Source organism: Fusarium mangiferae, assembly GCF_900044065.1.
Source record: "Fusarium mangiferae strain MRC7560 genome assembly, contig: FMAN_scaffold006, whole genome shotgun sequence".
Lineage (NCBI taxonomy): Eukaryota > Fungi > Ascomycota > Sordariomycetes > Hypocreales > Nectriaceae > Fusarium > Fusarium mangiferae.
This window is the reverse complement of record NW_024573926.1, coordinates 2,131,322-2,157,032: the sequence shown is the minus strand read 5'-3', so window position 1 is coordinate 2,157,032 and position 25,711 is coordinate 2,131,322. Positions and strand designations below refer to the sequence as shown.

Sequence of the window (25,711 nt, the reverse complement as noted above, 5' to 3'; positions counted from 1 at the left end):
AAAAAAATCTCATCCGTCTTTCTATTGTCAACTTGACACTATCCATCATTTCTCACTCAGCCTTTCAACATGAGTCGTGGCGTGTTCGCGGGCAAGGCCGCCTTCGCTCAAGCGACGACGCGGTTGATGATATTCTGCATGATATATGCCTTGGGGAGCATTTTCTTCGGATAGTGAGTACAGTACCTTGCCACAGTTGGGCGAACTTGGCCAGATTGGCAAGAGAGAAAGGGCTCTTGGATGGATCTGTTCAGAGGAAGCAATTTGAGACGGACTGGGTAAGCCAATATTCTCGTCAACGTTGTTGTAAAACTAACCTTTTGACAGAATTGCATGTACCATCATGTCTTTCCAGCAACTTACCGGTGTGACATTCAGTTCATCGTACGGCCCGACCTTCTACCGCTCTGTCGGGCTTGCTGACATGGCCTTTGTCTATGCTGTACGTATATCAGCACCGCCGAATCCCTGATTCTTCAGTCTGCTAACACACCAACACTAGGTTGTTAACAATGCTACATCGGTAATCACTGCCACGATGGCCATAGTCTTTCTGGACATGTTCGGTCGACGTACCCTTGTTGTCCATGGTGGCTGGTCACAGGGGGCCTTCCTCGTCGCGATCGCAGCCCTAGGTCGCATTGAGAACCCAAGCGTACACGAAAGCAATGGCATTGTCGCTGGTATGCAACTATACACATGTATTCTTCATATGACTCTAGGTCCTGGAGCGTATATCACCGCCGCTGAAGTCGGCACCCAAACTTTGCGTGAAAAGACAATGGCTCTATCTGTAAGTGGCTTGCATGGCTATAATGGTCTTATGGTCGGGACTGACACCTCTAGACCGCTATAAACGTGGTAGTCGGCTTTGGTGTCGTTTTTGGCACGCCTTATGGTCTTCGCCAATTTGGCTCGGCTCTCGCCTACATCTGGGGCGGGTTTGCCTTCTTATCCTCCGTTTGGGCATGGTTCTTCATGCCAGAACTCAAGGTATGTACTTAACTAATGCAGAAAGTCCTGGTTAAAATATACTGATGCTTTCCTAGGGCCGGAATTTGAAGGAGATTGATCAGCTTTTTGACACAAACTTGCCAGCCTGGAAGTTTAGCGAGTACGAAACAGAAGGTCTGACACATGAGTTGACTGTGCTAGAGAACGGCCAAGATACCAAGAAGGTTGACGATGAGGTTGACCTCGAAGCTAGCCACGTCGAGGGCCAGCGGTAAATGAGGAACGTTATATACAGATGTACCACATACCGAGTTGGACATCACAGCAAAGTTCTTGCGTAGCTCAGTAGATCTTCGCAGCTTTCACATACCGGACTTTTGTATGAAATATTGTTATAAGGCCCATCATGCGCCTCAGATTTAGTATAAAGCCTATGGCACAAGTCATGCTGGCTCTTGTATGGTTATATTGTGTATTGATCTTTAGTTTTCAGGACCAGAGATTTGGTTTTTATCATCGAGTCTTCGACTTATGGCCTCTATCCACTCTTCGACTTGTGCGCAGTAAGAGATCGTAAATTGTCACGACCCCAGCGCATCGTTTATGACATATGTCCCTCGATTACCTTCCAAACCACTTTCTGTAGTTGCGTGAAGAAATTGACCAACTTAGCGCAGCTTTGAATCTTTATATCATAAGGCACTGATCAAGCTTGGGGATATGCAACTTTCTTTCGGTCTTTCACTAACACTATGCAATAGACTGAGATGTATTACGCACTGGCAGCTTAAGGCATCCCGATTGAGACACATCAACAGCCCGATAGGCCGACGATTTACACTCCTCATGCTCACTAATTAGTGCTTAGGCATGCTCACCTCGTTGTAAACTATCCTCTTGGTGGATCAAGCCTCGAATGATTCCGTGCCTTCCGCGGGATAATTTGGGGGTTGAAGTAAGTTAGATTAGCGACGGTGCACGGCCGGCAGTTGTTTTCATGCGCGATGCTACTTAGTAAAAACTCAAAGTGTAGCATTGAGGTCTCTCTAATTTCTCCCTCGTATTTAGACCTCAGGTGAATAAACTGTGAACTTTGTTTGGAACGATAATAATCTCCTCCAGGCACGGCAGAGCGGCAAGTAGATATGTATTATGATGCTTATCATGCAGTTCGGCATCTCTGGGACATTTGGAGTAATGTTGTTTTTGTCAAAAAGTCCATCGAGATTGGCGATGACGTGTAATTCACAGGAGCCAAATGTCTTGCTTTCTCAGCTGTCAGCCCATCAACCCATGCTCTAGCGTACAATACACTTTCCGCCAGGGACATGACGGGCGACGGTAGCGCAGTTTACATCTATTTCAGCAAAATAAACATTTTATGGCATTATCTCATTTTATCTTATTGAGATAATGTAACTTCAAGTCAACCCACTCACTCTCAAAGAGATAAAAGGTCCCAGTCCCCTCACCATATGAATCTCACTCGTAGGCTACTTGACTTCGTCTTTGTAACATCAGCAAAAACACTTTCACTCGTTACCAAAATGCATCTCAAACATCTCCTTCTCTTTACTGGAAACCTGCTTCCCGTCTTTGGAGCAGCAACCAAGGCTTCCACTTCAGCCAAGGCCCCCGAGCCTCAGCAACCGGGCATTGTCTCCAACTGCAAGTCATACTACCTTGTACAGAAAGGCGAAACCTGCTCCTCAGTCGCTACCAAGAACAAAGTGTCCCTGTCTGACTTCTTGAAATGGAATCCCAAGACTGGCACTGACTGCAATGCCCTTCTGGCAAACGCATATGCCTGTGTTTCAGTCACCGAGACAAAGGGCTCAACTCCAGCAAAGAAATACTCCCCTACTCAAGCTGGCATCGCCAAGAACTGTGCCAAGTACGTTCTTGTTGGCAAGACCACGACTTGCAAGTCAATCGAGACGCAGAACAAGCTTTCCTTTGCGAACTTTTACAAATGGAACCCTGCTATTGGCAAGCACTGTCAGGGTCTCAAGAAAGGATACTATGTTTGTGTTGGCGTTGAAAAGGCTGTGACTCCGACACCGACCACTCCTGAGAATGTCACCGGCAACAAAGCGCCTTCGCCGGTTCAGAAAGGAATCACCAAGTCTTGCAACGAATACCATCGTGTTTCTAAGGGCGACACTTGTTCTGCTGTTGCATCAGAGTTCAAGATCGATTTGGATGAGTTTTATCAGTGGAATCCTGCTGTTGGGTCCAAGTGTGAAAACCTTTGGGCTAATTACTACTACTGTGTTAGTGTTGCTGGCGAGAAGGCTAAGGCTAGTGTCCACACTCCCTCTCCTAATTAGAGCGGTATGATAAAGGGCCTTTTCAGTATTTTAATATTTATTTCACACTTAACTTCAATATAATGATAATTGGCTACCTTTGGATAAGTTCAAGGAACCTCGTGTATGTAGCTCTTGGTCCAAGAGGATTGTGTATTGACGGTCTATATTATCTATATGCCCATAATGTACTTAAAGCAGTGCCTATCACTAGAACAACATTCCGAGCCCCAGGAGGGCTCCAGCGGCCAATGTCCAAACCTTGAACTGATGTGCGTTGGCTCCGGAAACACCGACTGGTGTATATGGTGCCTCTCCAGCTTCCGATGAGCCACTGTGCGTGGACTTGGGTACCTGCATCTCGGTAACGCTTGCTTCGGTAGTGAAAGTCGTTGAGATGCCTTGCTGACCCTGATGAGTAGCCGATGACGGTGAAGGATTTCCTGAGGCACCAGATTGGTACGAAGAGATAGCTGTCTGGGTAGCACCACCTTGTGGCTGCTGAGGCTCGCTGTTGTTGGGCTCTGGTGAACCTTGACCAGGAACAGAAGGTTGCTTATCACCCTGTCCTGGCTGGGAGTTTCCATGCGATTCTGCAGCTGGCGTAGGAGTATGAGGCTTGCCGGTCTCATAGCCCGATGGAAAGTTGCCTGGCGATCCCGGTACAGGATGAACAGATGGCTGGCTATACTCGCCACCTGGTGAGTTGGCCGGAGAACCCTTTGTAGGTTGTGCCACGGGATAGCTATGGCCGCTAGCATCAACTTGATAACCTCCAATACATCCAGCAGGTGTTGTAATCACTGGAGGTCCATAGCTCCCACCGTTACTACCAACCGTGACACATGTGGAGGTAGTAACTGTCTCGGTAACTACACCAGTGCTGCAAGTGACATACTCGACCAAAGTCAGATAAACAGTCCAGACGTTGTAAGCAGTAGGGTAAGGTGTTGGAATATGACTTCCAGATGTTGTCTTGATAGTAGCACCAGAGGTAGAAATTGTCTTGGAGCCAACCTCCGTGGTTCCAGAAGACGAAGAACTGGATGAGGAGGCTCCCTGGCTATAGGTGGTATAAGGGTGAGCCACTGTAGTACCTGAAGATGCAGGCAGAGAGGAGCCTGCTTGGCTTGTAACAGAGGTTGGAAGAGATGTTGATAGAGAAGCTTGACCTTCTGTTGTCGTCAGAGAAGATGACAATGACGCAGTTGAGGTAGCAGAGGTAGCAGAGGTAGAAACCTCAGATGATTCATTGGTCGTGGTGGGGGAACTCTGGTTGTCAGTGGTTGAGGTCGTTGACTGTATCTCGGACCCTGTTGCTGAAGATGTAGTCACAGTAGCCGAGGTCTCAAGGGATGACGTCTCGTCATCACAATCATCGGTTGATGTCTCAGCACTAGAGGTGCTGATAGACAATGAATCTGTAGTGGCGGTAGTAGCTGTAGTGGACTCCCCAGAAGCGGAGGTCTCTGATGTAGATTCCGCTGACGACGACAGCTGTGAGGTTGTTGATACCGCTGCAGATGTTGACAAAGGCTCTGATGTAGATGGCAATGCTGATGTTGTTTCTTCTGATGATACAGATGCTGAAGATATCGACGAAGTCTCTGACGTCGCTGATGCCGTTAATGTGTCTGATGTTATTGCCTGAGATGTAGCAGCTTCCGATGTTGAGGCCTCTGCAGTACTAGCCACTGATGTAGTAGCTTCTGTCGAAGTGCCTTCAGTTGATGTATTGGCCTCTGATGTAGTGGCCTCTGACGTAGTGGCTTCCGCTGAAGTAGTAGCTTCTGTTGAGGTAATAGCCTCTGTAGAAGTAGTAGCCTCCGTAGATGTCGTGGCCGCTGATGTAGTAGCATCTGTCGATGTAGGAGCCTCAGAAGTAGTAGCCTCAGTCGAAGCAGCCTCCGTCGAAGTCGTCTCAGGCGCTGCCCTCCTGATAGCAAGATCGTTACCAGTGAACGACCTAGTGCTCGTATAGCTGTCTATCAAAGCACAGTCGCCGCTTGAGCCTAGGTACAATGCAGCAAGACAAGTGTCGTCATCGTCGCATCGATTCACACAATCTTGAAACTCGTCTCCCTGAGAATAATAGGCAGTGATGTGCCCGCCAATTGTAGAAGTATCGCATAATATATCGAATTTGTTGTTGTTAGGGCCGGTGTAAATGCTGCCGGCCAGCTCGCTGCAACTGGCAGCCAGCACAGTTGGAAGAAGAGACAAGTTGAGAGCCCAGAAGGCCCCAAGGCGCTTTGACCGTTCCATACTGGAAAGGTGTGTAGGAAAGAAAATACAACGTTTGGGGTACTATGGATGGGAAAGTGGATGACTTCAGAGTCTTCTTATAGAGAGGAGAGAGGCCTTTGCCAATGGCTCTATTAATTTCTTAGTATAGCTCGCTTATTTCAAGCTGCTCAAGCTTGCAGTAGTGAGCAGCTAACAGCAGTCATTGCATGATCTGCTGTTAAAACAGAGCGAGAAATATCATTTTAATTTCTTTTTGCGCTTATAGATCCTTGTAGCTCAAGGTGAACTATTGGATCTTAGCTGAGTTATTGATCCCACTAAGCCTGATACGAGTTGCGCTATCGATTTTACAGCTGGGGTCGGCGAGCATCTAGACCAAAGAAAGCATAACAAGCCCCTTTGTGAAGCGACTGAGTTTTTCTTGTGGTGTTTCTTATCAGTCTATTTACATGCTCCTCTTCACCTATCTCTGTCGAGCATTATTTACAATCCTTATCACAACATGCTCGCCCAGGATGCTTATACAGACGTACATGGCCGCTTTTTCTGCTTGTCCAGTGGTTACCTCCCAAGCCGGCCCCTGTAACTCTAGCCCAGGATAACTGAAAGCTCCACCATGAGAGATGTTTTGACCACAGCCGGCTCCGCAACTGCATTCAGCTCCGCTGAAACCATTACGGTCACAGGCTCGTCCACTTCTTTATTAGATGAAGCGTCAAGCTTTAATGTCACAGAGTCCGTGGGCAGCACGGAGACTTCTTGGGGCTCTGAAGCCGTGTCTCCAACTGCCCTGTCGACTACCGAAGGCTTGACAACCGAGATGGCCACGACGACTGCCCTAACCCTAACCTTCGACTATACCCTTCATCAACAATGCTGGATTCGACGATCACGCTTCATCTATCGCGCCATGCTCCATACTGGCGGGAATACCGCATTCGTCGTCTCCGATGTGACACATGACGGACCGAGTCCCGCTTTATGATCTAAGGGCAGAGTCCTCTCATAGACTTCTTCATCAGATATCCCCTTCATATGCTCATATCAAAACAACTATTGGGAGGAACCAGAGCCTATCCGTCTTACCACGAGTGAAACCAGTGGACGCATGTTTCTTCGACTTGCACTTACACGCCGGAGCGGATTGATTTTAGGGACTCGTATTTCATAATAGGGGTTCAGAGCTATAGTAGTAGCACTAGCCAAAGCTACTATATAAACTCACGAAATTAAATAGTGCCTGTAGAACCTATTAGCATTAACCTAGCCTAATTAAAAAGGTTATTAAATAAGGCTTTTCTTTATATATATTAATTAGACAGCCTAAAAATACTAATTAATAAATTTAATTTAATTATATACTACTCTTAAAGTTATAAATTAAGTTATTTATAAATATATAATATATAAAAATAACTAAAGAAATAAGCTCTATTTAGTAATATAGTCTTAAGGCTAGCTAACTGCCTAAACCTAAAAAATATAATATAACAGTTAGGTTTAACTATATTAAATTAAGCTATATTTAAGTTTATTATTAATAGATTATATAAGGTATAATACTAAGTAGTTATTAAAGTATTATATCTCTTAATAGTAGATTTAATATATATTAGGCTTAATTAATATAAAGAAGTTTTATTAATAGTTAGTAAGCTAACTTTATAGAGGTGTAAATAAGTATAAACTATATATTATTATTTATAAGATATTTATTAATACTTTTATTAAAAATTAAGATATTAATCCTTTAGTTTTAGATTAATATTATAAGGTTTTAATTCTATTTTAATTAATTAAATTAAATAAATTAAAAAAGGTTTATTTAATTTATTTATAATTAATAGGGTTTATAGGAAAATTATAGAGTATATATAATATAACTATAAGGGTTATAATATATAGGCTAAAGCTAAAAGAAATTTAAAATTAAATCTTTAAATTAAAAAAGCCAGTTATATAAAAGGAAAAGACTTATTTAAAGGCTAAAAGGCTTAAAGTAGTAATATTTTTATATTATTACTATATTTATAATTTAATAAATTTTAATTTAATAAATAAATATAGAAAACCTTTTTAATATAAAGCTATAGCTTATTTTTAAGTTAAATAATTAATAATTAATAAATAGTAAAGAAAAGACTTTTAGTTAATTATAAAAGAAAAATAAAGCTATTTATTCTATTAGCTAGACCTTAAGAAGGAGTTATTTTAAGACTTTATTTAGCTTTATTTTTAATAATATATTATTACTATAATTTAATTTTAAAAATAGATAAAAGATATATTTAAATTATTAAATAAATAAGTAAATCTATTTATATTTTTAAATAAATAGTAAGCAGGTTTTAAAAAGTATTATAATATAGTTAAAAATAAAGTTATAAAATAAATTACTTAATAATCTAAAGCTTATTATAAAATATATAAGTTATTTTACTAATTTATTAAATAAATATAATATAATTAATAGTTATTACTATTAAAATAGTAATTATTACCTAAAATAAAAATTAAATATATTTTTAACATACCTTAAAGATACTTTAAATAATAGTATACTTTAAATATTAATAAAATACTTATAGTATTTATAAATAATACTAATAGCATTTAGGCTATACTTAAAGAGAAAACTATCTCTATAAAAACTATATATAGTAAGTAAGAAAAGCAGCAGATAATAGCAATTTTATATATCTTTAGAGATAGTATTTATAGGCTTAATCCTATAATTATATTTAAAGGTTTTACTAGTAATAAAGGCAGGATTTTTAAAGATAAAGGTTTTTTTTATACTTTAGGGATTAAAGTAATATATAATAATAATATATATAATAATAAAGACCTAATAGAAATATAAATAAAAGAAAATATCCTAACTGTTAAATTAGTAATAAATAACTTCTTATTAATAATAAATACTATAACTTTTTACTTAATAGAGTAAGTTAAAAAGAAAATTAAAAAATAGCTTATAACTTTAATTCTAATTCCTATAGGCTATATAAGCTTATTATAGCTACTAAATATAATAGTAAATAAATTATTTAAATAGTTTTATTGAAAGGAAATAGATATTTATAAGCTTAAAAAAAAAATAAAAAATAAAAACTAATTAAAATATAAGTAATTAAAGGATTATAATAATATAAATTATTTAAAAAGCTTAAAATAAAATAAAAAATTAATAAAAGATAATTATAAGGTTATTTCTTTATATAGAAATAACTATAAGGCCTAATAGAAGTTAAGATAACTTTATTTTTATAAAAGGAATTAAAAATATTAACTTTTTAGACTAAAAGATAGTAAAGGATATAACTATTCAGTCTAAAGAACTTATTAACTATCTATATAATAAGGAGAAGCTTATTTTTAGCCTTAATAAAAAATATAATAAAAATAACCTTCTTTATATACTTAAATATCTAAAAGTCCTTTAATTATAGAAAATAGTAACTTTAAATAAGTTATTAATTAAAGGAAAGAAGGAAAAACTTATTAAATGCCTTAAAAGTTATTTAACTGCTATTAAAATAACTAAAGATTTAATTATAATTAAAATCTATAACTTAAAAGTTATAACTATAGATAATAATAATTATAGTTAATTTTAACCTTTAAATATATCTTTAAATTAAAAAAAAGCCTTTCCTTTTTACTATTTATAATATTAATTAAGGTATTATAATTACCGCGCTTATATTACATAGACCCTATATAATTTTCTATAACCACTAATTAAGCTAGAACTAACACTTATAGAACCGATATCAGTCCAGGACCGCATTATTCTAGGAATAATAATAACCTTACTTAATGTCACTCCCTTATAACTATACTAAATATATATAGATATATTTATTTAGTATTAAATAGAACTTAACTTACTAGCTATTAATAAAGTATCTTTATATTAATAAGCCTAATATGTATTACTTAATTATTAAGAGATATAATACTACCTAAGCTTAGCATTATGCCCTATATTATCTGTAAATATAAACCTAATATAGACTAGTTTCTCTATTTAAAACCCTAACCGTTATATAAGGTATTAATTAAATTTATTTTATTTTTTCTCTTTTTATTTAGGCTTATAAAAATATACTTTTCTTTTAATTAGAATATTATTAATTAACTAATAATTTTATATTTTAACCTAACTATAGTAAATATCGTTTTTTATAAAAGAAATCCCTTTTAGTTAATTAGGTAAAAAGGAAAGCTAATAAATAAAGCAGTAAGTCTATTTAACCTTAAAGTATTTATTATTATTAAAATTATTAATTATATCTATAAACTTATATTAATATTATTTAAAACCTTTAAAGATTTATATATATATATATTAATAATATTAATAAATATACTCCTTAAATATAAAGTTATAATAACTATAGAAAGTTAAGATAATTATAAGTTATTAATAAAATTAAAGGGCAGAAAAGGATAGTAAAGGTTAGGTTTATAAATTAGTAATAACCTTATATAGTTAGAAACTGCAGGCCTATATATTAGCTTTAACCTATAGGCGCTACTTAATTTTATGAGTTTATATGGTATATAGATACGGTAGACTTCTCTACTGTCTGACCGTGATCGCCTTGCCACGTCAGTCACCAAGATATGACCTTCGCGCTTCGGGAAGAGTCGATACCATCCAATGTTAAGAGGCGCTATTGAGAGTCAAATGTGACTGAGACTTGACTCTAACCGCGCGCCTTAAACTGTCGCCATATTGGTGTGGCCATGGTGCGAGACCATGAAGCGTCTAGTGAAACAGGCTAAAAGGGAACACTCCAACCAACAAACGTACTGTCAAGATAAAATAGAGAGATCTGCCCATTGCAGAATGTTGCATTTCGCTAAAACAATTACTTTCATCAAAAGATTGTCTTACAGGTATTTTTTCATTACACTATCAACAGAACAAAATGACATCCGAGTCCCAGCAACCACGTTCCAAAACTCCAGTCCTCAAGCTACGACCGTCAGTCACAACGGAACAAGTCGTACCCCGTCAAAAGATCAAACAACCCTATGGCCCTTGGATCGCACATCCAGACCTCATTGATGAAGAGTTTGAGCGGCGCCGCCACCTCGTCCATTTCCCACCTGATGTGACAAGGGACGAGCATAGACGACGATGGAAGGACGAGATTCCGGTACTGGAAGCAGAAATTGAAGATTGTAAACTTGGGGAGTTTGATCTCAGGGCTGTTATTTCAATGGTACCGAGATACGACATGCAGTATACACTGTGTCAATCCGATCATGAACAAGCTAAGTATCTCGAGAGATATTACGTAGGGGCTCATATGTACAACAACCTCCATTTTGAGTGACATGCCGAAGTTCTGACGGTGTTGTGAAAGCTACTTACGGCCTCACGCTTTTTTCTCGCCTTCCTTTCTCGAAAGCTTTGGGCATGATTGGGGATTGAATGCTCGAGGTATTTATTACCATCATTACTATTCACCCGCGTGGATTACAGCAGACCATAAACTATGGGTGCCGTCAATACAGGATAAGGATTGGGACGATGCTGACGAAGAGGATCGCCGAGTCAGAGCCAGAACAATGGTCAAACATATTCTGCAAAACGAAAAGTGGGCTAAGAGCGAATATGCATGGGAGGCCGATGCTTGGAAGGATGTGTTTGGGATGATGAGAGATGACCCTGTACTTGCGGTGTAGGGATATAATCCCCCTCTTGGAGGAAATATCACTAACGATTGCAGGGACAAGCATGCATACAACACGATACGAGAGAAACGGCATCCTGTCACATGCCTTTTGGCTGGCGAATCAAAGTTCATCAAACGGATCCCCGATGCGACTTTTGGTCTCGCAACATTCAAGCCAAGAGATTACCAGAGCCCGATTGCAGAATGGGATCTCGATCGTGATCGCCTGGAAGCACTCAGTCTTCATAGATACTGTGGACTTCACTCTGACCCTAGCTGGGGAAAGTCAAGTCTGGTGTTCCCATTTGCTGCCTATGAAGCCAAAGGATGGAGTGGCGATCCTCGGGAAGCACGACGCCAAGCATGCTCTGCTGGATCAGTTTACCTCGACATGCTTGACCGTCTAAGCAAGATTCCCGGGAAACCTGGAGACCTTGATGGCGCATACCAAGCCGAAGATAGTCGAAATAGCCAGGTCTTTGTCTTCACATCCTTTGGTGCTCACTGGCATATTCTGGTTGGTTATAGGCGACCACGACTTGCAAGAGAGCATGCGGGCATGGCTGGTATGAGCAAGACTGTATATGTAAGCACAATGCATATCTTGGACTGTCATCGCACTAATACACGAGTCTATAGGACTTTCAAAGAATATGGAGCGGACGGGTGTCAACTGAGCGCAGAGCGTGGGAGCTGCTGTCCTTGATCGATCAGATACACCTTTGGGGCGTGACAGTTTTCAGAGACTTCGTCATACGACACTTAAAGCCATGGCACGAGTTTGGAAAGCGATGCTATGTCAACGATATCGACTTCACTACTGCTTCTTCTGATAAGCGTATCAGGATTTTTGACGAGTCGATTCGTTACTGGTTCCCCAGGCCTTGTAACGAACTAGCCGAATGGACAAGACACTTCCCCCCGGAGACCCAACTGAAATTCAGAGACGCACTAGGGCATTTTCTGTTCCAAGCTAACGCAAGTTACCGTCCGGAAACCAGAGGCAAGAACGATTCATTTACCTCCTTATTTAACTGTATCATCGGTACCTGCTCAAAGACTCACCTTGTTGGATATCCATTAGGATCTCTAGAGGAAGTCCATGCCCATCTTTATGATTTTCACGGTGTGGAGCAGGGCACTGCACCGGACCTCTTCTTAAGCGCAAAAGAGTTATTAAGCCGAAAGCTGCGTGTTTGGCAAGTCGGACAAAGATTGTTTCTCGCTGACCGTCTAGTGCTACATGATGATGAAATGGAAGTCTGGGGTGGGCCATCGGGTAAGAGGAAGCTCAAAGACATAATGGATGAAGAAAGTGAAACCCAGGGTAATTGCGGTGATGACACAAAAACAAAGAAGAGAAAGCTCCGATCATACTACAGATTTTAGGCCTAGCGATGTGGGATTATGGTTTGCAGAATAGTATTTTTAACCATTAGTTAGAAAAGGAACTGGTGGAATGTAACTATCTTTACCGTCAATCTCTTGACGCCATCTCAATAGACCTATTAAGGCGATTTTGAACTCGTTTCTCGATGCTGACATATACATTAACTGGGGACTTGAGTTCCGTTGAGTAAGCAGTGGTGGAGTTCGCGCTGCACTAGTGTTTGTAAGCAAAACCACTATCTGAAAGAGCTCACATGTTGGCGATACGATTGGTCATGGTTTAGGCTGATTAATTATCTGAGCTATCGCGAGAAGTGACTGGGCGTACTATATAAGTAATTTATTTCCTTTGATCTGAATGTTACTAAATCAAACAAAAGAACATACAAACGTAGAGAATACTTTAGGCTTTGATGATTAACTTTTGACAAGATGGTGGATCATAAAGAAATATTACGACCAGTACGTTATTAGTTGTCATGTTTTCGAAAACGACTAACTGGAATAAAGAAGTATAGTTTCGATGATATCCCATCCTTAGCCGGCAAAGTCGCCCTTGTCACTGGAGCCAAGTAAGTATCCGAGCGCTTCCAGCAACATCGTAATTAATAGCTTTCAAGCACTCCAGATGGTGTCGGCTATCACATCGCCCATCAACTCGCACTCAAGAGAGCAAAAGTCTACATCGGCGCCCGGAATCTTCAAAAAGCAACAAAAGCTATTAGAACTATGCTCGCCGAATCACCACAGCTAAAACCTGAATCTCTTGTTCCATTCGCCGTTGACATGGGAAATTTCAAACAAGTTCAATTTGCTGCAAGAAAGGTTGTCGCAGAAGAGCCCCGGCTTGATATTCTGGTTAATAATGCTGCTGTTCTCGCTAGACCTCTTGATAAAGATGGCAATGGCATCTCAGTCTCATTTGGCATCAATCATCTGGGCCCTTTTCTTCTGACCAGGGAGCTGTTACCGCTACTTAACAAAACTCAAGCTGAACACCCTGGTGTGCGGATCGTGAATGTTGCTTCAACGGCTCACTACGATGTTCCGACGGGTGCAAGGTTTGGTTCGCTAGAGGACTTCAACGTTACTTACGGGAGTGAGGATGAACCGTCCGCTAACTATCTTCGCTACGGCTACTCCAAACTCGCAAGCATTCTCCACATCAAAGAACTTCAGCGCCGTTTTGACCAAGAGGGCGTTGATATTCTTGCACTCAGTGTTCATCCTGGAGGAGTTGCAACAAATGGTGCGGCAGGATATCTTGGAGGCAGAGACAACGACATATTCCGATCGAGTCTCTCACCTTTCGAGGGCGCCATCACGCCTCTGTTTGCTGCTGCCCACCCAGAACCAGCTCAAGAGAGAGAAAAGTATGCTGGATCATTCATTATGCCGTTCGGTGGATTGAAAGAACCAACTGAGGATGCGAACAACGCTGAGTTGGCGAAGCAGCTTTGGACGACGTCTGAGAAGGTTGTCAGTAGTGTGTTGGACTGTTTTATTTGGGATAGCATATTGATGCCAATGGGAGGCATTTTCAACATTGGGCAAAAGTCATAGATACTAGTTTTTATAGATTTCTTGAAAATTGCAATTTTCTCGATAACCCATTTTATTGGGCCGTCTCAATATATCGCCATTGAGAACAGATTGAAGAGAAATCTAGCTCAGAACCTTTCTCAGACAAGGTGGACTCCACTTGGTCCTATTGTTCCGATAACTAATGGATCTTTCGACAAAGGGACATCTCACGATCAGCTCTTGGCCGCCATGATCTTCAGTTAAACAAGACACCATCAGAACTTTAATGGCTCATCCTACCAAACTCATGCAATACAACCGCTTGGCATTACCCTCCTCGTCCAAATGATGTAAACAACACCTGACTCTCAGACATTTCCTAACATGGCAACTATAACCACCAAGCAAGACTCCTCTTCTCCACAAAACAATGACGCCGATCTCTGGGGTTTCCCCAATGTCCCCGGAAATAGTGGAAATGGCTCGGCTTAAGAGGGAAAAGCGATTCTTGCAATCGTATAAGTTTGCAATGTTCCTTGGTGATCTGCATCTCTTTTCTGATTCATCACCCTCTCTTGTTTCTTTTTACTTAGTTCTCAAAGGCTTGACTCACAATGAGGACTTGGTTTGGTCGTGGCAAGAAACTGCAGCGTGCAGTGACATCATGCTGTCTCTGCGCTTTTGTTCTTTACGGTTATGACCAAGGTGTCTTTGGAGGCATTCTTGAGAACGAGGATTGGCTGCGACAGTTCAATGATCCTGGTGATACTTTGACTGGATTCATCACCTCAAGCTATAATCTGGGCTGTTTGCTGGGATGCTTCAAGAATTTCTTTGTTGGTGAGAAACTTGGTAGAAGATGGACTATTTGGGTGGCCATGGGCTGGATTCTCGTTGGGGCTACGTTGCAAGCAACTGCGTTTACAAGAGGACATCTCATTGTTGGGAGAATCGTTACCGGTGTCGGCACTGGTCTCAAGACTTCTACAGTTCCCATGTAAGCATCCTCTTGACAGCATTCAACTAAACTGACATTGTATAGGTACCAATCTGAACTTTGTGAGGGCACAAAGCGAGGTCGTCTCGTCTCGGCAGAAGTCATGTTCGTCGGTATCGGCATCGCCTTCGCATACTGGTGGGACTTTGCCTTCAGCTTCGTCGGCGGGCCATTCGCATGGCGCTGGCCGCTCGCTTTTCAATCCGTCTTTGCATTCTGGGTCATCTTTGTGGTTTTTGGTGTACCCGAGTCACCTCGTTGGTTGCTCAATCATGGGAAAAGACAAGAAGCCATTGAAGTGCTGGCAGCGGTCTACGATAAGTCCATTGATCATCCTGATATCCTGCGAGAAGTTGAGTCGATCGAGACGGCTTTGTCGATCGAAGCTGAAGCGGAGGGAAGTACTTCTTGGGCTTCGACTTTTAGGAAGGATAAAGTCAGCACGAGATATCGAGTGTTCCTTGCTTGGTTTGTGCAGTTTATGAACCAAGCTGGCGGCATCAACCTGGTTGTTTACTACATCTTAAGTACGTTCTCAATCCCATTGGAATAATTGGAATGCTAACATCTCCAGCTGTTCTGACCGCCAACGTCGGACTTGAGCACAGGCTCGCGCAAATAATCGCCGGCTGTATTCAGCTGATGTTTCCCATCGGGTCTCTACTTCCAACACTGGCTCTGGACAAGATGGGTCGTCGATCTACCATGATGTGGGGATCTGCTGGGCTATCCTTCTCGATGCTGATGGTAGCCGCACTTCTATCTCAGGCAGACGATACGTCACGAGGTCGAGCATTTGCTGCTGGATCAGTAGCGTTCTTCTTCACCTACATGCTCGTCTTCGGTGCGAGTATGAATTGTGTTCCGTGGGTTTACGTCCCCGAGATTCTCCCTCTTCACGCTCGAACCAAGGGGACTGCCATTGGCGTCAGTTCCAACTGGCTCTGGAATTTCACAGTAGTATGTCCTACTACCCGGTAAATGTCTCTGTTGGTTTACAACTGACGATTTATAGGTCATGATCACTCCCATCCTCATCAATCGTCTTCAGTGGAAGGCATATCTCATCTTTATGACTACTAACCTCATCTTCGTGCCGATCATCTTCTTTATGTACCCAGAGACATCTAACCTGGCTCTTGAAGAGGTTGACTACATTTTTGCTCGTGGTGAGAATACTGTTCAGGTGGCTAGGGAGATGCAGAAGGAACTTGCTCTTCATGGACGTTTGGCGGATGATAGATATCCTGAGAAGGCGGCAAAGACGGAAAGCAAGTCGCATGAGAGGGGCGATGAATTTGTTGAGCATGTAAATGCTTGAGGTCTTGGTATACAATAAGAGCTTTGCTCTATTTGGCTTATGAGGAAACGTGATTCTTGGATTGAATAGCCTAGGCAGTGATTAAAGAGCATTGATTTTAGCGGTGAGCACCGGTAACAAAGGGATAATTAAGGGTGAGCTAAAGTCAAGGTCCCTGAGGAATTAAATTTAGGCTGCTTAATAGTATCCATGCAATCCGTAGGCTAATCGGATGTCGGCACTGACTATTGAACTGCCGGAATATTTAAACTTTGATATGAGACGACGAACAGGTATAGTTTGTATGCGCCGGGCGACACGGACGTCAACACGAGAAAGATGAACTATAAGAAGCCTAAAATGGCTGTCAATCTCGTATTTTATATATATTAGACTTTCCAGGAAACCTATTTCTGGAGAATTGGTATGCCGAACAACAACAAGGGTGAAAGGCCAATATATATTGTTCTCCCTCCCTTTGGAACGACTTTTATTTGAAGCTGACATTCAGAAAAAAAAAACTAAATTTGCTTTCGCCTACTGAAACTATTCGCCAGAGGTCAGTATATATGATAGAGCCCCATAATCAGTTACGAAGCCACAATACTGAACCCAAGCAGCCATCCATCCACCTATCTACTCATCATGCTCGCCCAAGCCGTCCTCCTCATCGCCCTCGTGTGCAACGTCTCAGGCACACCATACGTCGTCACCGACCCCAAGGACCTTCACAGCACCTGGTCCAGCGACGACTTCAGCGCCACACCCGCTCCCGATGGCCACTCGATCAAATGGGCGTTCACCGTAAAGGGACACAACGGTGTCCCGGACCCTGGAAACTTTGCAGCTTCATGCCACGGCCTGCAGGTGTTTTCGGACGACCTTGATCTGAAGGGGAAGCCCAAGTTTGAGCGCTGCAACGACACGGCTTATGAAGCTCGCCAGTACTTTTCTGGGGAGCTCACGACTGTCGAGGTTCGTCGCACTGATTATCCTGATCTTGGGAAGGAGGTGCAGATCTCTGCTACGGCGAATTACAGCTCAACTAACGACAATGTTGTTGGGGCGCACTTGAAGTTTGGCGATTTCCAGACAAAATTCATTTCTACTCCTGTTTGAGGGTTAGACACGTTGGATAAGTAGTTATCCATGATTTGTGCGTAAGACATAGGAGCTCAATATATATATCACTTTGCACCTGAAGCACTGTCGTCTTACTGTGTGCATATGTTTTTATTGGTCCTTTCATATTGAATGGACATGTGTTGGAGGCCAAGAATGTCAATGTCGAATTATATATACCTAGATCGAGAATAGTCCATCATGTAATGTGGCGCCATACAAATATCACCCCAGTTCCAACATCCACCGTCTATAGCCATGCGTCATAGCATTTGAGCGCAGTCATAAAATCCCCCAAATTCTTTATCTCTGAACATTTAGAGAACTTTCAAATATGGTCCTGGGCCGCCAGAAACCAACTCCCGGCATTCACTCCGAGGATCGCTTAGCTAAGAGCCTTCCCCAACCCACTAGTTACCCCTCCCTCTTCCGCCCTCGGATAAAGCACCATCTATCGGAAAACGATCTCTCAATCTACCCAAATTCGATTGTCATTTTCAGTTTCTCTTTAACTGATCCAATACTCTCTCGTCTCTCAAACATTTGGCAGAAATGACTACCTATCACATCCGTGACGTTGATAACCGTGTAGAGGGGCGTCTCGCTCTTGTAACCGGAGCCAGGTACAACTTGCTTCCTACTCTTATGATCCATTCGATGCTAATTATTTCAGTGGTGGGATCGGTTCAGCTATTGCCAGAGCTCTCGCAGCGGAGGGCTGTGATGTCATACTCCACTGCAACGCCAGTCTTGTGAGTTACTCTACCCAACAGAGTGTCTCATACTAAGTCATGTTTCCAGCATAAAGTCGAAGCCCTGTCTAAAGAACTAACATCGGCCCACCCCGGTCAACTCTTCCCTTGTGTCTCAGCCGATCTCAGTTCTCGCGATGAAACTCGCGGCTTAGTCGACAAGGCCTTACAAGACTCTAGCATCTCTGCCAAGCATAAAGCAGTGTCTATTCTCGTTGCAAACGCTGGCCTTGGCAGGCGTATCCGAGATATTCAGAACATCGAAGAAGATGACTGGGACTCGGTTATGGAAGTCAATGCTAGAAGTCAGTTTGTGGTGGTGAAAGCCTGCCTGCCTGCTATGAGGGCGCAGAGCTGGGGCCGTGTGATTCTGGTCGGAAGTATTGCGAGCACGGGCGGTGGTATCAATGGGTGTCATTATGCGGCGACCAAGGGAGCTCTGAGGTAAGCTGTCAGTCATTCCTGTCTAGGAGATAATGTCTGATATCTGCAAGCTCGATGGGCAAGAATCTCTCAACTGTCTTGGCCGGCGAGGGAGTCACAGTTAACACTGTAAGTCTTGGGAGAAGTTGTTCCCCCGCAGATACTGATAGCAGGTCCAGATTCTCCCCGCAATGATTGGCTTTACAGACATGATCCCAACGCCAAAAGAAACGTGAGTACTCTTTGTTAGCATTTAAAGGCCCTGGCAGCATAGGCTGACCCAAGACATAAGAACATGGACAAGAAAAACAGATCTAGAGGAACTCAAAGAAACAGACCCAGGTCTGGCCATTGCAGCGAGTGTCCCGGTACGCCGATTGGGCCATCCTTCAGAAGTTGCCAACATCGCTGTTATGTAAGTAAACCCTCTATCATTTTTGGATAACTTCTAAAGTTTCGAAGGATGGCAAAAACTGGATATCTCACTGGACAAGATATCATCTTGTCTGGTGGTTTGAAGTAGACCCAGGGTTTCTCAAGGCTTTCTGCGTATGACTCTGTTAGCTCAGGTGCGATATGACCAAAAAAAACATACAACACCGGGGATTCGCTGGTCGTCACCGACCCAACTACTAATCCGGCGCTTCGCAGCTTGACGATGGGGGAGCGGACGGGACCCCGTATTCTCTACGAGCTTTGGTCGTATGTGGTTGGAGGTCTGAGCAATGTCAGTTATGGAAGAGGAATCACGAAGATGGGAGGGTTGTAGAGGTTGAATCGTGAAGCCTGAAGCTGTAAATAACGGAAATGAATACTCCTTTGCTCTAGCTTATATCTCAAAAAAGACACTGTTGATTCACCAAGCTATTTCCCTGTGTTGATGGCCAAGCATACAGTTTATCGGTAAATCAGGTCCGTCAATCGCCACGAACCAAGAGCTTCACGATAAGTCTCCTGAGTATCATTGTATGCAGTGAAACCAGAAGCAAAAATTCAATCATGTACTCAATTGACAAAAGATAAATATCTGGAGCGACGCAGGCCTGATTCGAACAGACGCCTCCGAAGAGAATAGATTTCTAGTCTATCGCATTAGACCACTCTGCCACTGCGCCTTGATGCTTCCTGATTGGATGAAACGTTCGGCTCCAATCATGTTAATATTCTTGGAACAACTCCACTGTCTTTTCATCATCATCATCTTCATGGCTATTGATGAGCTTTTAGGGCCTATTTCAGCTGAAACCCCTGGAAGCCATTTTCAGTACAGTCTTTCAGCGTCTTGGTATAAGTCGGAACGCCGCCAAGGTAGATCAAGCACTCGCGCGGTTTGCCTGGGATATTATCACCCATATACCACTAAAGCAAGTTAGCCATCATGAAACCAAACCTTTCAAGATAGTGAGTGTGACATACTGATTTGGTACTGGGTAGAAGAGAAGCACTAGCGATGTCGCGGACTTTTGCTCCCCACTCAGCTTCTGCGTTTTCACAAGCGTCAATTTTATGACGCCCATGAGTCGACATGTACTTCATAACCTTGATAATGAACTCGCCCTGAGATTCAGCGCATGTCGGACCATTGCACAACGCCGTCGGTGCTTGAGGTCCATATGTGAAGAACATATTCGGAAACCCAGCAACAGCCATGCCTAGATACGTTTTCGCACCAGTCTCCCACTTATCAGCAAGTTTCACACCCGAAGCGCCTTGAATGTTGATACCCTTCAGACCACCAGTGATGGCATCGAAACCGGTCGCGCAAACTACGACGTCAAACTTCCACTCCTTCTCAGTTGTCTTTATACCACGCTCTGTGACTTCAACAACTGGCGTGGCGTTGACGTCTACCAAGGAGACGTTGGACTGGTTGAAGATCTCATAGAAACCGTTCTCAAGAGAAATCCGCTTGCAACCAAAGCTGTATGGCTGTTTCTCTGGGGCCAGGATCTCTTGGAGACGGGGATCCTTGACGCGAGATCGAACCTTGGATTTCCAGAACTTGTAGGCCTCTGCATTGGCGTCCTCTCGAAAGATCATGTCTTGGTAGTTCGCAAGCCAGAACTTGAAATCGCCATGGCTCCATAGTTCTTCATACACTTCCCGACGCGTCTCGGCATCATCGCTAAAAGTGTCGTGAGGATAAAAGTTAAAGTCGAATCCCCCGAAACTAGCATGTCGACCTTTGAAGACCTCGTTATAGCGCTCTTCGGAAATTGACTTATCGTCGCGAGAGTATTCGATCTGTTTCATGGGCAATGCCATGTTGGGTGTACGTTGAAAGAGCACAAACTCGCTTGCAACTTGGCTAAGCTCCTGTGCGAGCTGTACGCCCGTGGAGCCGGTTCCGATGACAGCGATCTTCTTACCCTTCAGATCACGTTCCTTTTCAGGCCAGTATGAAGGATGGATCCAAAGACCACCAAACTTGTCGATACCCTTCCAGTCAGGCGTATGACGCTTGGCTGCGAAGCCAGTGTTCAAGAGTAAGTATCGCGCGACAAATTTCTTCCCATCTTTACTCTCAATCTCCCATCTGTTCCCTTCTTCATTCCAAACAGCCTTAGAGATATACGTGTTGAAGAAGGTGTCCTTGCGGAGATCCCACTTCTTAGCAACGTATGAGAAGTACTCTCTCAGCTCAGCACTGCCGGGAAAGCGTTGCGTCCAGTTCCAGTCACGCCATAATTCCGGGTCGGAGAACTCATAGTGCGGTATGGCACTGTCAACTCGAGCACCGGGATATCTGTTCCAGAACCATACACCTGCGTAGTCAGAGGCCATGTCGACGAGTTTGACATTGTAACCCTCTTCGCGGAGACGTTTGAGTTGGTAGACACCACCGAACCCGCCGCCGACGATTAGTGCGTCTAGGACTGTTGTGTTGACGGTCATGATGGATTCTCTCGAATTTAAGGAAATTGTGAAGGTTTAATTCAAGAAAGACCCTCAGTCGACGGAATCAGAATGTTTGGTATAAGTCAAGGCTTGGTCGACTATCGATGTTTAAATGGTAACTTGCTTTATTAATTCTCTTAAAAGGGATTTCAATTGAAGCTATATATAAGCGATTCCTTTCCCTTCATATCACTTCCGTTGTCTGTTTTCGGAAGAATCACAAAATTAAGAGTTCCCCGAAGCATCGGAACCTAAACCAAAACACTACACCAGGCGGTCTGAGCCTCGGCCGCCATAAATATCTAGTAAGCCAGACTTGAATTCCAAGTCTGACCAACAGAGAATAAACCTATCCGAATAAGAGAACCATGGTGCTTCGGCTCGGATGTGCCATTGGCCATCAGTATTGGACTTTGTATCCGAAGAACCTCCTTAAGGTTCTGTTCCGCGGAACACTTGACAAACTTCCGAAGAAATAGCAAGCAGCCGAATTTACTTCCCAAATTTAATAATTCATGTTATCCGAAGAATTGATTGACGAGAAGCACTATTAAATAGGATTCTTCCACGAGCGTTACGATCCGGCCGCCCAGAAGAGGAGATAATACTCCCTCCGGACTGATTTAATCCCAAGCTTATCTTCAACCCGAATTCTAGGCGCCAAACTTATCAAGGATAATATATTTGGTAAACATGTCTTCTTACGCTGATTCCTGGCTCAAGGTAAGCTCCCATGATACTCCAGATGTTATACGCACTAACTTGTATAGTTTGAAGAGTCTCTGGGTGGCATTCGCCCCGTCTTGAAGGGCTCCGCGGAAGAAATGAGAACTCAGTTCAGCGGACTCGGCTCTGTCCTTGCATCGCAAGCTCCTCCTTTCCCAGAAAATAAGTTGAAGATCAGCGATGGGGAGGTAGGTGGAATTGCATATTGGACCTACACGCCTCTCAACCCTGAAGCCAAGAACTTGCCCATTGGTGTTTTCTATCACTCTGGCGGTTTTGTTGTAGGGGGTCTTGACTCTGAAGATGGATTCTGTCGACATGTCGCACTCAATGCCAACGTGGTTATTGTAAACGTGGGTTATCGATTATCTCCAGAACACAAGGCTCCAGCTCATTTAGAGGATGCTGTCAGTCTTTACGAATGGGTCAGTCAGAGACAAAGCTCTCAGCCTATTTAAACGTACGTCAAGAACCTTGACTGACAATTTGGATTCGTTAGGCATTTAACAACGCTCAAAGAATTGGGGGCAATCACTCTAATATGTTTACCATTGGCACATCCGCTGGCGGCTGTCTTGCCCTTTCAGTTGCCAGAAAGGTGATCCTTGGTCAAACGAATCTTCCCACGGATGCTATCACTGGAGTTGTTGCACTATGCCCAGTAGCATTCCACCCACAAAACATCCCAGCAAAGTTCCAGGCGAAACACTCGTCCTACAAGGAGAACAAAGATAACGTACCTATAGTCGATGAGGAATCACTTCTCCAGATGTTTGACAACACAGGTATTGACCCTGGCGACGAGGATTACTTCCCATTGCTGGACGATACATGTTTGAAGGTGTTCCCTAGGACATACATCGTGACTTGCGGCATGGATACACTACGGGATGACGGAGACGTTCTTTATGATAGCCTCTCCTCTGTGGGTGTGGCTACCAAGACCAACCACTACAGCAATTTGCCTCACTGTTTCTGGATAGTTCCATCTTTACCCGAGACGGAGGTGTTCTTGGACGAGTTGATAAGCGGGGTCACCTGGGCCATCAAGAGTAGTAATTAGTTCAGCAGGATTTATATCTGAATATATGTCTTACAGTTGCCCAATGTCACATTGATGTAAAGACCATATGCAGAAAAAGTTCTTTCATCAAGCCATAAAAGTCTTCCGATTCTGTATATCAAAGCCCAAACGCCAAATTATTCGTCCCCATATTTCCTTCAACCTCAAGACTGCGTACATCTACGGTTGGGAAGAGAGGAAATCCAACATCAAATGAATCAAACGAAATTGTCGTGGACGTTGGAAGTGAGAATGCCTCCAAAGCCTCATGAGGTAGCATTCCCATGAGCCCGCCATCTATGTCCCCAATCGATTCTCCAAATGACCACGAATCGCAATTTGCCTCAGTCTGACTGAAATCACTAAAAGACGTTGTCTTTGCGTTGTCATGAGGATTCGGAGTCTGTGGCCTAGATCCATCGTGGACAGTGCCAAAGAGGCTTCGTACAAGAAGGCTTTGCCTCTCCATCTTCCGACGTGCCCTCTCATCGACGTATATGTTGCAAACAGTTTGGAGGTTATCGATAGTTTGCAGTGCTCCCTTGGCAACAGGATCATGGGTACTGAACCTAGCCATTAATGCTCGTACACCGATCATACTTTTCTCGAGAGGGAATATATGATCTAAGTCATTGAAATAGGCGGTCCCAAGCACCAACGCGGCAACAAACAATGAGTTCACGACAAATGGGAGACGCTTTGGAATCTCTCGGTTCTCTCCCATGACTTTCAGGAGGTCAACTGTTCGAACTGCAGAGTCGACACAGGAAAATGCAAGAACTTGGTCTGGCTCAGTTGCAGCTGTAGGGGGTTCCCACTGACTCATGTCCTGACTGGCTTTGTACATATGTTTGGATGCGCTTTTCGTCAGGGATGGTCGAGCAAGAAGCATTATTGTCCAGTAGTAGGCTTCTTTAAGATGGCATAGACCGATATTAGGCGTTTCCTTCCCGTCGGCTTCGTCGATGAATTTCGATGGTTTTATGCTATCAGTAGCCAGACCTAAAGGAAACTTGTTGGCCCATTGTCGATGGTGCTCACTGATTCTCTCCAAATGTGTGTTTGAGACTTTTTGTGGGGAGTAGATATTAGTAAGTATATCTTCAAAGATGGCGCAGAGATCGTTGGAGGCTGAGTAATTCTCGTCGATCCCTGTGTTTCTAGTTTCGTGTGTTGATGGCGGGCGGCCAAGGGATGCACTCATAAAGAGATCTAGGACACGAAGAACCTTCCACAACCTTTCTCTCAGGAGATATTCGGATTGCTCGAAATGCTTGTTGATATCGTGTCGCTGAATGCCGAGAGCATATGCTGCCCGGACAGCACTTCCGAGGTACATGAAGGCAGCGTTTCGTCGTGATGCACCCAAGAGGTACATAGTAATAAGAATGTTCGATTGGACCGCGGATATGCTGATGTCGTCCATGATGATGGTTGCGGTCAGGAAGCGTCCGTAGTTGAAATACTGTTCCGCTTCCTTGTCCCTACTATCAGGACATGTCTGGGCGCCAATTGCAAATATGAGGAAGAAGACTGCCACGGACGCTTTATCCTCTGGTTCATCAGAGCATTTGTGATACCAAGACTCCATTGACTCGATGATTTCTCCTTCGTCAAAGAGGTTGAGTACACAGCTGGTTGAGCGGAAGAACCATGAGACTAGATATCGAGCCTCTTCCTCGTCGGGCATTACTGGTGTATCATCCATGATGTTTACGAGCCATGTAGAACTGTCCGACGGTTTGGCCTCAACCATGAGATGCTGTAGAGCATCCTCTGTGAATGCGCAGGGACCGACTGAATCACGAACTAGTCGTCGGATTATCTGTAGAAAGGACAGGTTCGCCGCGTCACCAATGAAGACAAACTTCCCATGGCCGTCTTGTATGAGCGTAGAAAGCTGCGGTCGATCTGTGTGGTCTTTGTATAAATCATGTTCAGTCTGGCAGCTGATTTGAGACACTGTTTGGTTGAAGACTTCAATAGAGGAGGAGATGCTTGGTGATATGGAGCCCTGCGACTTGTCTAAATCAGATGTAGGAGGACGGGCGTTCCGAACCCTGCGCTTTCTTGTCGGAGAAGGGGTGAAACTGCATTCGGCATCCACTCCGCGGGTGATGCAACGGCCACACGGTTGACGACCGTCACAGCGCTCTTTGCGACGCTTGCAAGTATAGCAGGCATTGGCGCATCGTTGGCGTTCACTGTCTTTGAGTTTACGGGAAGGCATCGTTCGCGTAGGCGTAGAAGTAGAAGTAGAGACTAGAGTACAAGAGCACTCAAGCCCTCTGGGGACGAATAACATTTAAGTGTT

General features: G+C 43.2%; 12 protein-coding genes and 2 non-coding genes across 14 annotated transcripts; 9 read left to right on the top strand and 5 right to left on the bottom strand.

Annotated features, from left to right (window-relative positions):
• Positions 1–240: 240 nt before the first annotated feature.
• Positions 241–1,229, top strand: FMAN_03461 (uncharacterized protein; the record flags this gene model as incomplete). Its single annotated transcript, XM_041832281.1, has 5 exons — positions 241–278; positions 328–442; positions 503–793; positions 847–993; positions 1,050–1,229. The coding sequence occupies 5 exons, from the start codon at positions 241–243 to the stop codon at positions 1,227–1,229; spliced, it is 771 nt and encodes a 256-aa protein (XP_041682761.1).
• Positions 1,230–2,501: 1,272 nt separating this feature from the next.
• On the top strand, positions 2,502–3,284 carry FMAN_03460 (uncharacterized protein; the record flags this gene model as incomplete). Its single annotated transcript, XM_041832280.1, has 1 exon — positions 2,502–3,284. The coding sequence occupies one exon, from the start codon at positions 2,502–2,504 to the stop codon at positions 3,282–3,284; it is 783 nt and encodes a 260-aa protein (XP_041682760.1).
• A 189-nt stretch (positions 3,285–3,473) lies between these two features.
• On the bottom strand, positions 3,474–5,528 carry FMAN_03459 (uncharacterized protein; the record flags this gene model as incomplete). The annotated part of the gene is made up of 1 exon (XM_041832279.1): positions 3,474–5,528. The coding sequence occupies one exon, from the start codon at positions 5,526–5,528 to the stop codon at positions 3,474–3,476; it is 2,055 nt and encodes a 684-aa protein (XP_041682759.1).
• A 598-nt stretch (positions 5,529–6,126) lies between these two features.
• FMAN_03458 (uncharacterized protein) lies at positions 6,127–6,495 on the top strand (the record flags this gene model as incomplete). The annotated part of the gene is made up of 1 exon (XM_041832278.1): positions 6,127–6,495. The coding sequence occupies one exon, from the start codon at positions 6,127–6,129 to the stop codon at positions 6,493–6,495; it is 369 nt and encodes a 122-aa protein (XP_041682758.1).
• A 3,955-nt stretch (positions 6,496–10,450) lies between these two features.
• Positions 10,451–12,592, top strand: FMAN_03457 (uncharacterized protein; the record flags this gene model as incomplete). The annotated part of the gene is made up of 4 exons (XM_041832277.1): positions 10,451–10,836; positions 10,892–11,209; positions 11,258–11,789; positions 11,843–12,592. The coding sequence occupies 4 exons, from the start codon at positions 10,451–10,453 to the stop codon at positions 12,590–12,592; spliced, it is 1,986 nt and encodes a 661-aa protein (XP_041682757.1).
• Positions 12,593–13,024: 432 nt separating this feature from the next.
• FMAN_03456 (uncharacterized protein) lies at positions 13,025–14,155 on the top strand (the record flags this gene model as incomplete). Its single annotated transcript, XM_041832276.1, has 3 exons — positions 13,025–13,054; positions 13,103–13,164; positions 13,213–14,155. 3 exons carry the CDS (start codon positions 13,025–13,027, stop codon positions 14,153–14,155), a joined length of 1,035 nt encoding a protein of 344 aa, XP_041682756.1.
• Positions 14,156–14,730: 575 nt separating this feature from the next.
• FMAN_03455 (uncharacterized protein) lies at positions 14,731–16,434 on the top strand (the record flags this gene model as incomplete). The annotated part of the gene is made up of 4 exons (XM_041832275.1): positions 14,731–15,113; positions 15,159–15,640; positions 15,688–16,073; positions 16,129–16,434. The coding sequence occupies 4 exons, from the start codon at positions 14,731–14,733 to the stop codon at positions 16,432–16,434; spliced, it is 1,557 nt and encodes a 518-aa protein (XP_041682755.1).
• Positions 16,435–17,058: 624 nt separating this feature from the next.
• FMAN_03454 (uncharacterized protein) lies at positions 17,059–17,532 on the top strand (the record flags this gene model as incomplete). The annotated part of the gene is made up of 1 exon (XM_041832273.1): positions 17,059–17,532. One exon carries the CDS (start codon positions 17,059–17,061, stop codon positions 17,530–17,532), a length of 474 nt encoding a protein of 157 aa, XP_041682754.1.
• Positions 17,533–18,087: 555 nt separating this feature from the next.
• Positions 18,088–19,233, top strand: FMAN_03453 (uncharacterized protein; the record flags this gene model as incomplete). The annotated part of the gene is made up of 7 exons (XM_041832272.1): positions 18,088–18,158; positions 18,209–18,287; positions 18,337–18,731; positions 18,782–18,839; positions 18,890–18,942; positions 19,003–19,125; positions 19,173–19,233. The coding sequence occupies 7 exons, from the start codon at positions 18,088–18,090 to the stop codon at positions 19,231–19,233; spliced, it is 840 nt and encodes a 279-aa protein (XP_041682753.1).
• Positions 19,234–19,298: 65 nt separating this feature from the next.
• rrna16 lies at positions 19,299–19,414 on the bottom strand. Its single transcript, XR_005994005.1, has one exon. It is a non-coding gene; the product is annotated as a ribosomal RNA (ribosomal RNA).
• Positions 19,415–19,743: 329 nt separating this feature from the next.
• Positions 19,744–19,825, bottom strand: tRNA. Its single transcript has one exon. It is a non-coding gene; the product is annotated as a tRNA-Ser (tRNA).
• Positions 19,826–19,940: 115 nt separating this feature from the next.
• On the bottom strand, positions 19,941–21,605 carry FMAN_03452 (related to monooxygenase; the record flags this gene model as incomplete). Its single annotated transcript, XM_041832271.1, has 2 exons — positions 19,941–20,069; positions 20,127–21,605. 2 exons carry the CDS (start codon positions 21,603–21,605, stop codon positions 19,941–19,943), a joined length of 1,608 nt encoding a protein of 535 aa, XP_041682752.1.
• A 696-nt stretch (positions 21,606–22,301) lies between these two features.
• FMAN_03451 (uncharacterized protein) lies at positions 22,302–23,397 on the top strand (the record flags this gene model as incomplete). The annotated part of the gene is made up of 3 exons (XM_041832270.1): positions 22,302–22,331; positions 22,379–22,759; positions 22,834–23,397. The coding sequence occupies 3 exons, from the start codon at positions 22,302–22,304 to the stop codon at positions 23,395–23,397; spliced, it is 975 nt and encodes a 324-aa protein (XP_041682751.1).
• A 118-nt stretch (positions 23,398–23,515) lies between these two features.
• On the bottom strand, positions 23,516–25,627 carry FMAN_03450 (uncharacterized protein; the record flags this gene model as incomplete). The annotated part of the gene is made up of 1 exon (XM_041832269.1): positions 23,516–25,627. One exon carries the CDS (start codon positions 25,625–25,627, stop codon positions 23,516–23,518), a length of 2,112 nt encoding a protein of 703 aa, XP_041682750.1.
• Between the last annotated feature and the right edge of the window lie 84 nt (positions 25,628–25,711).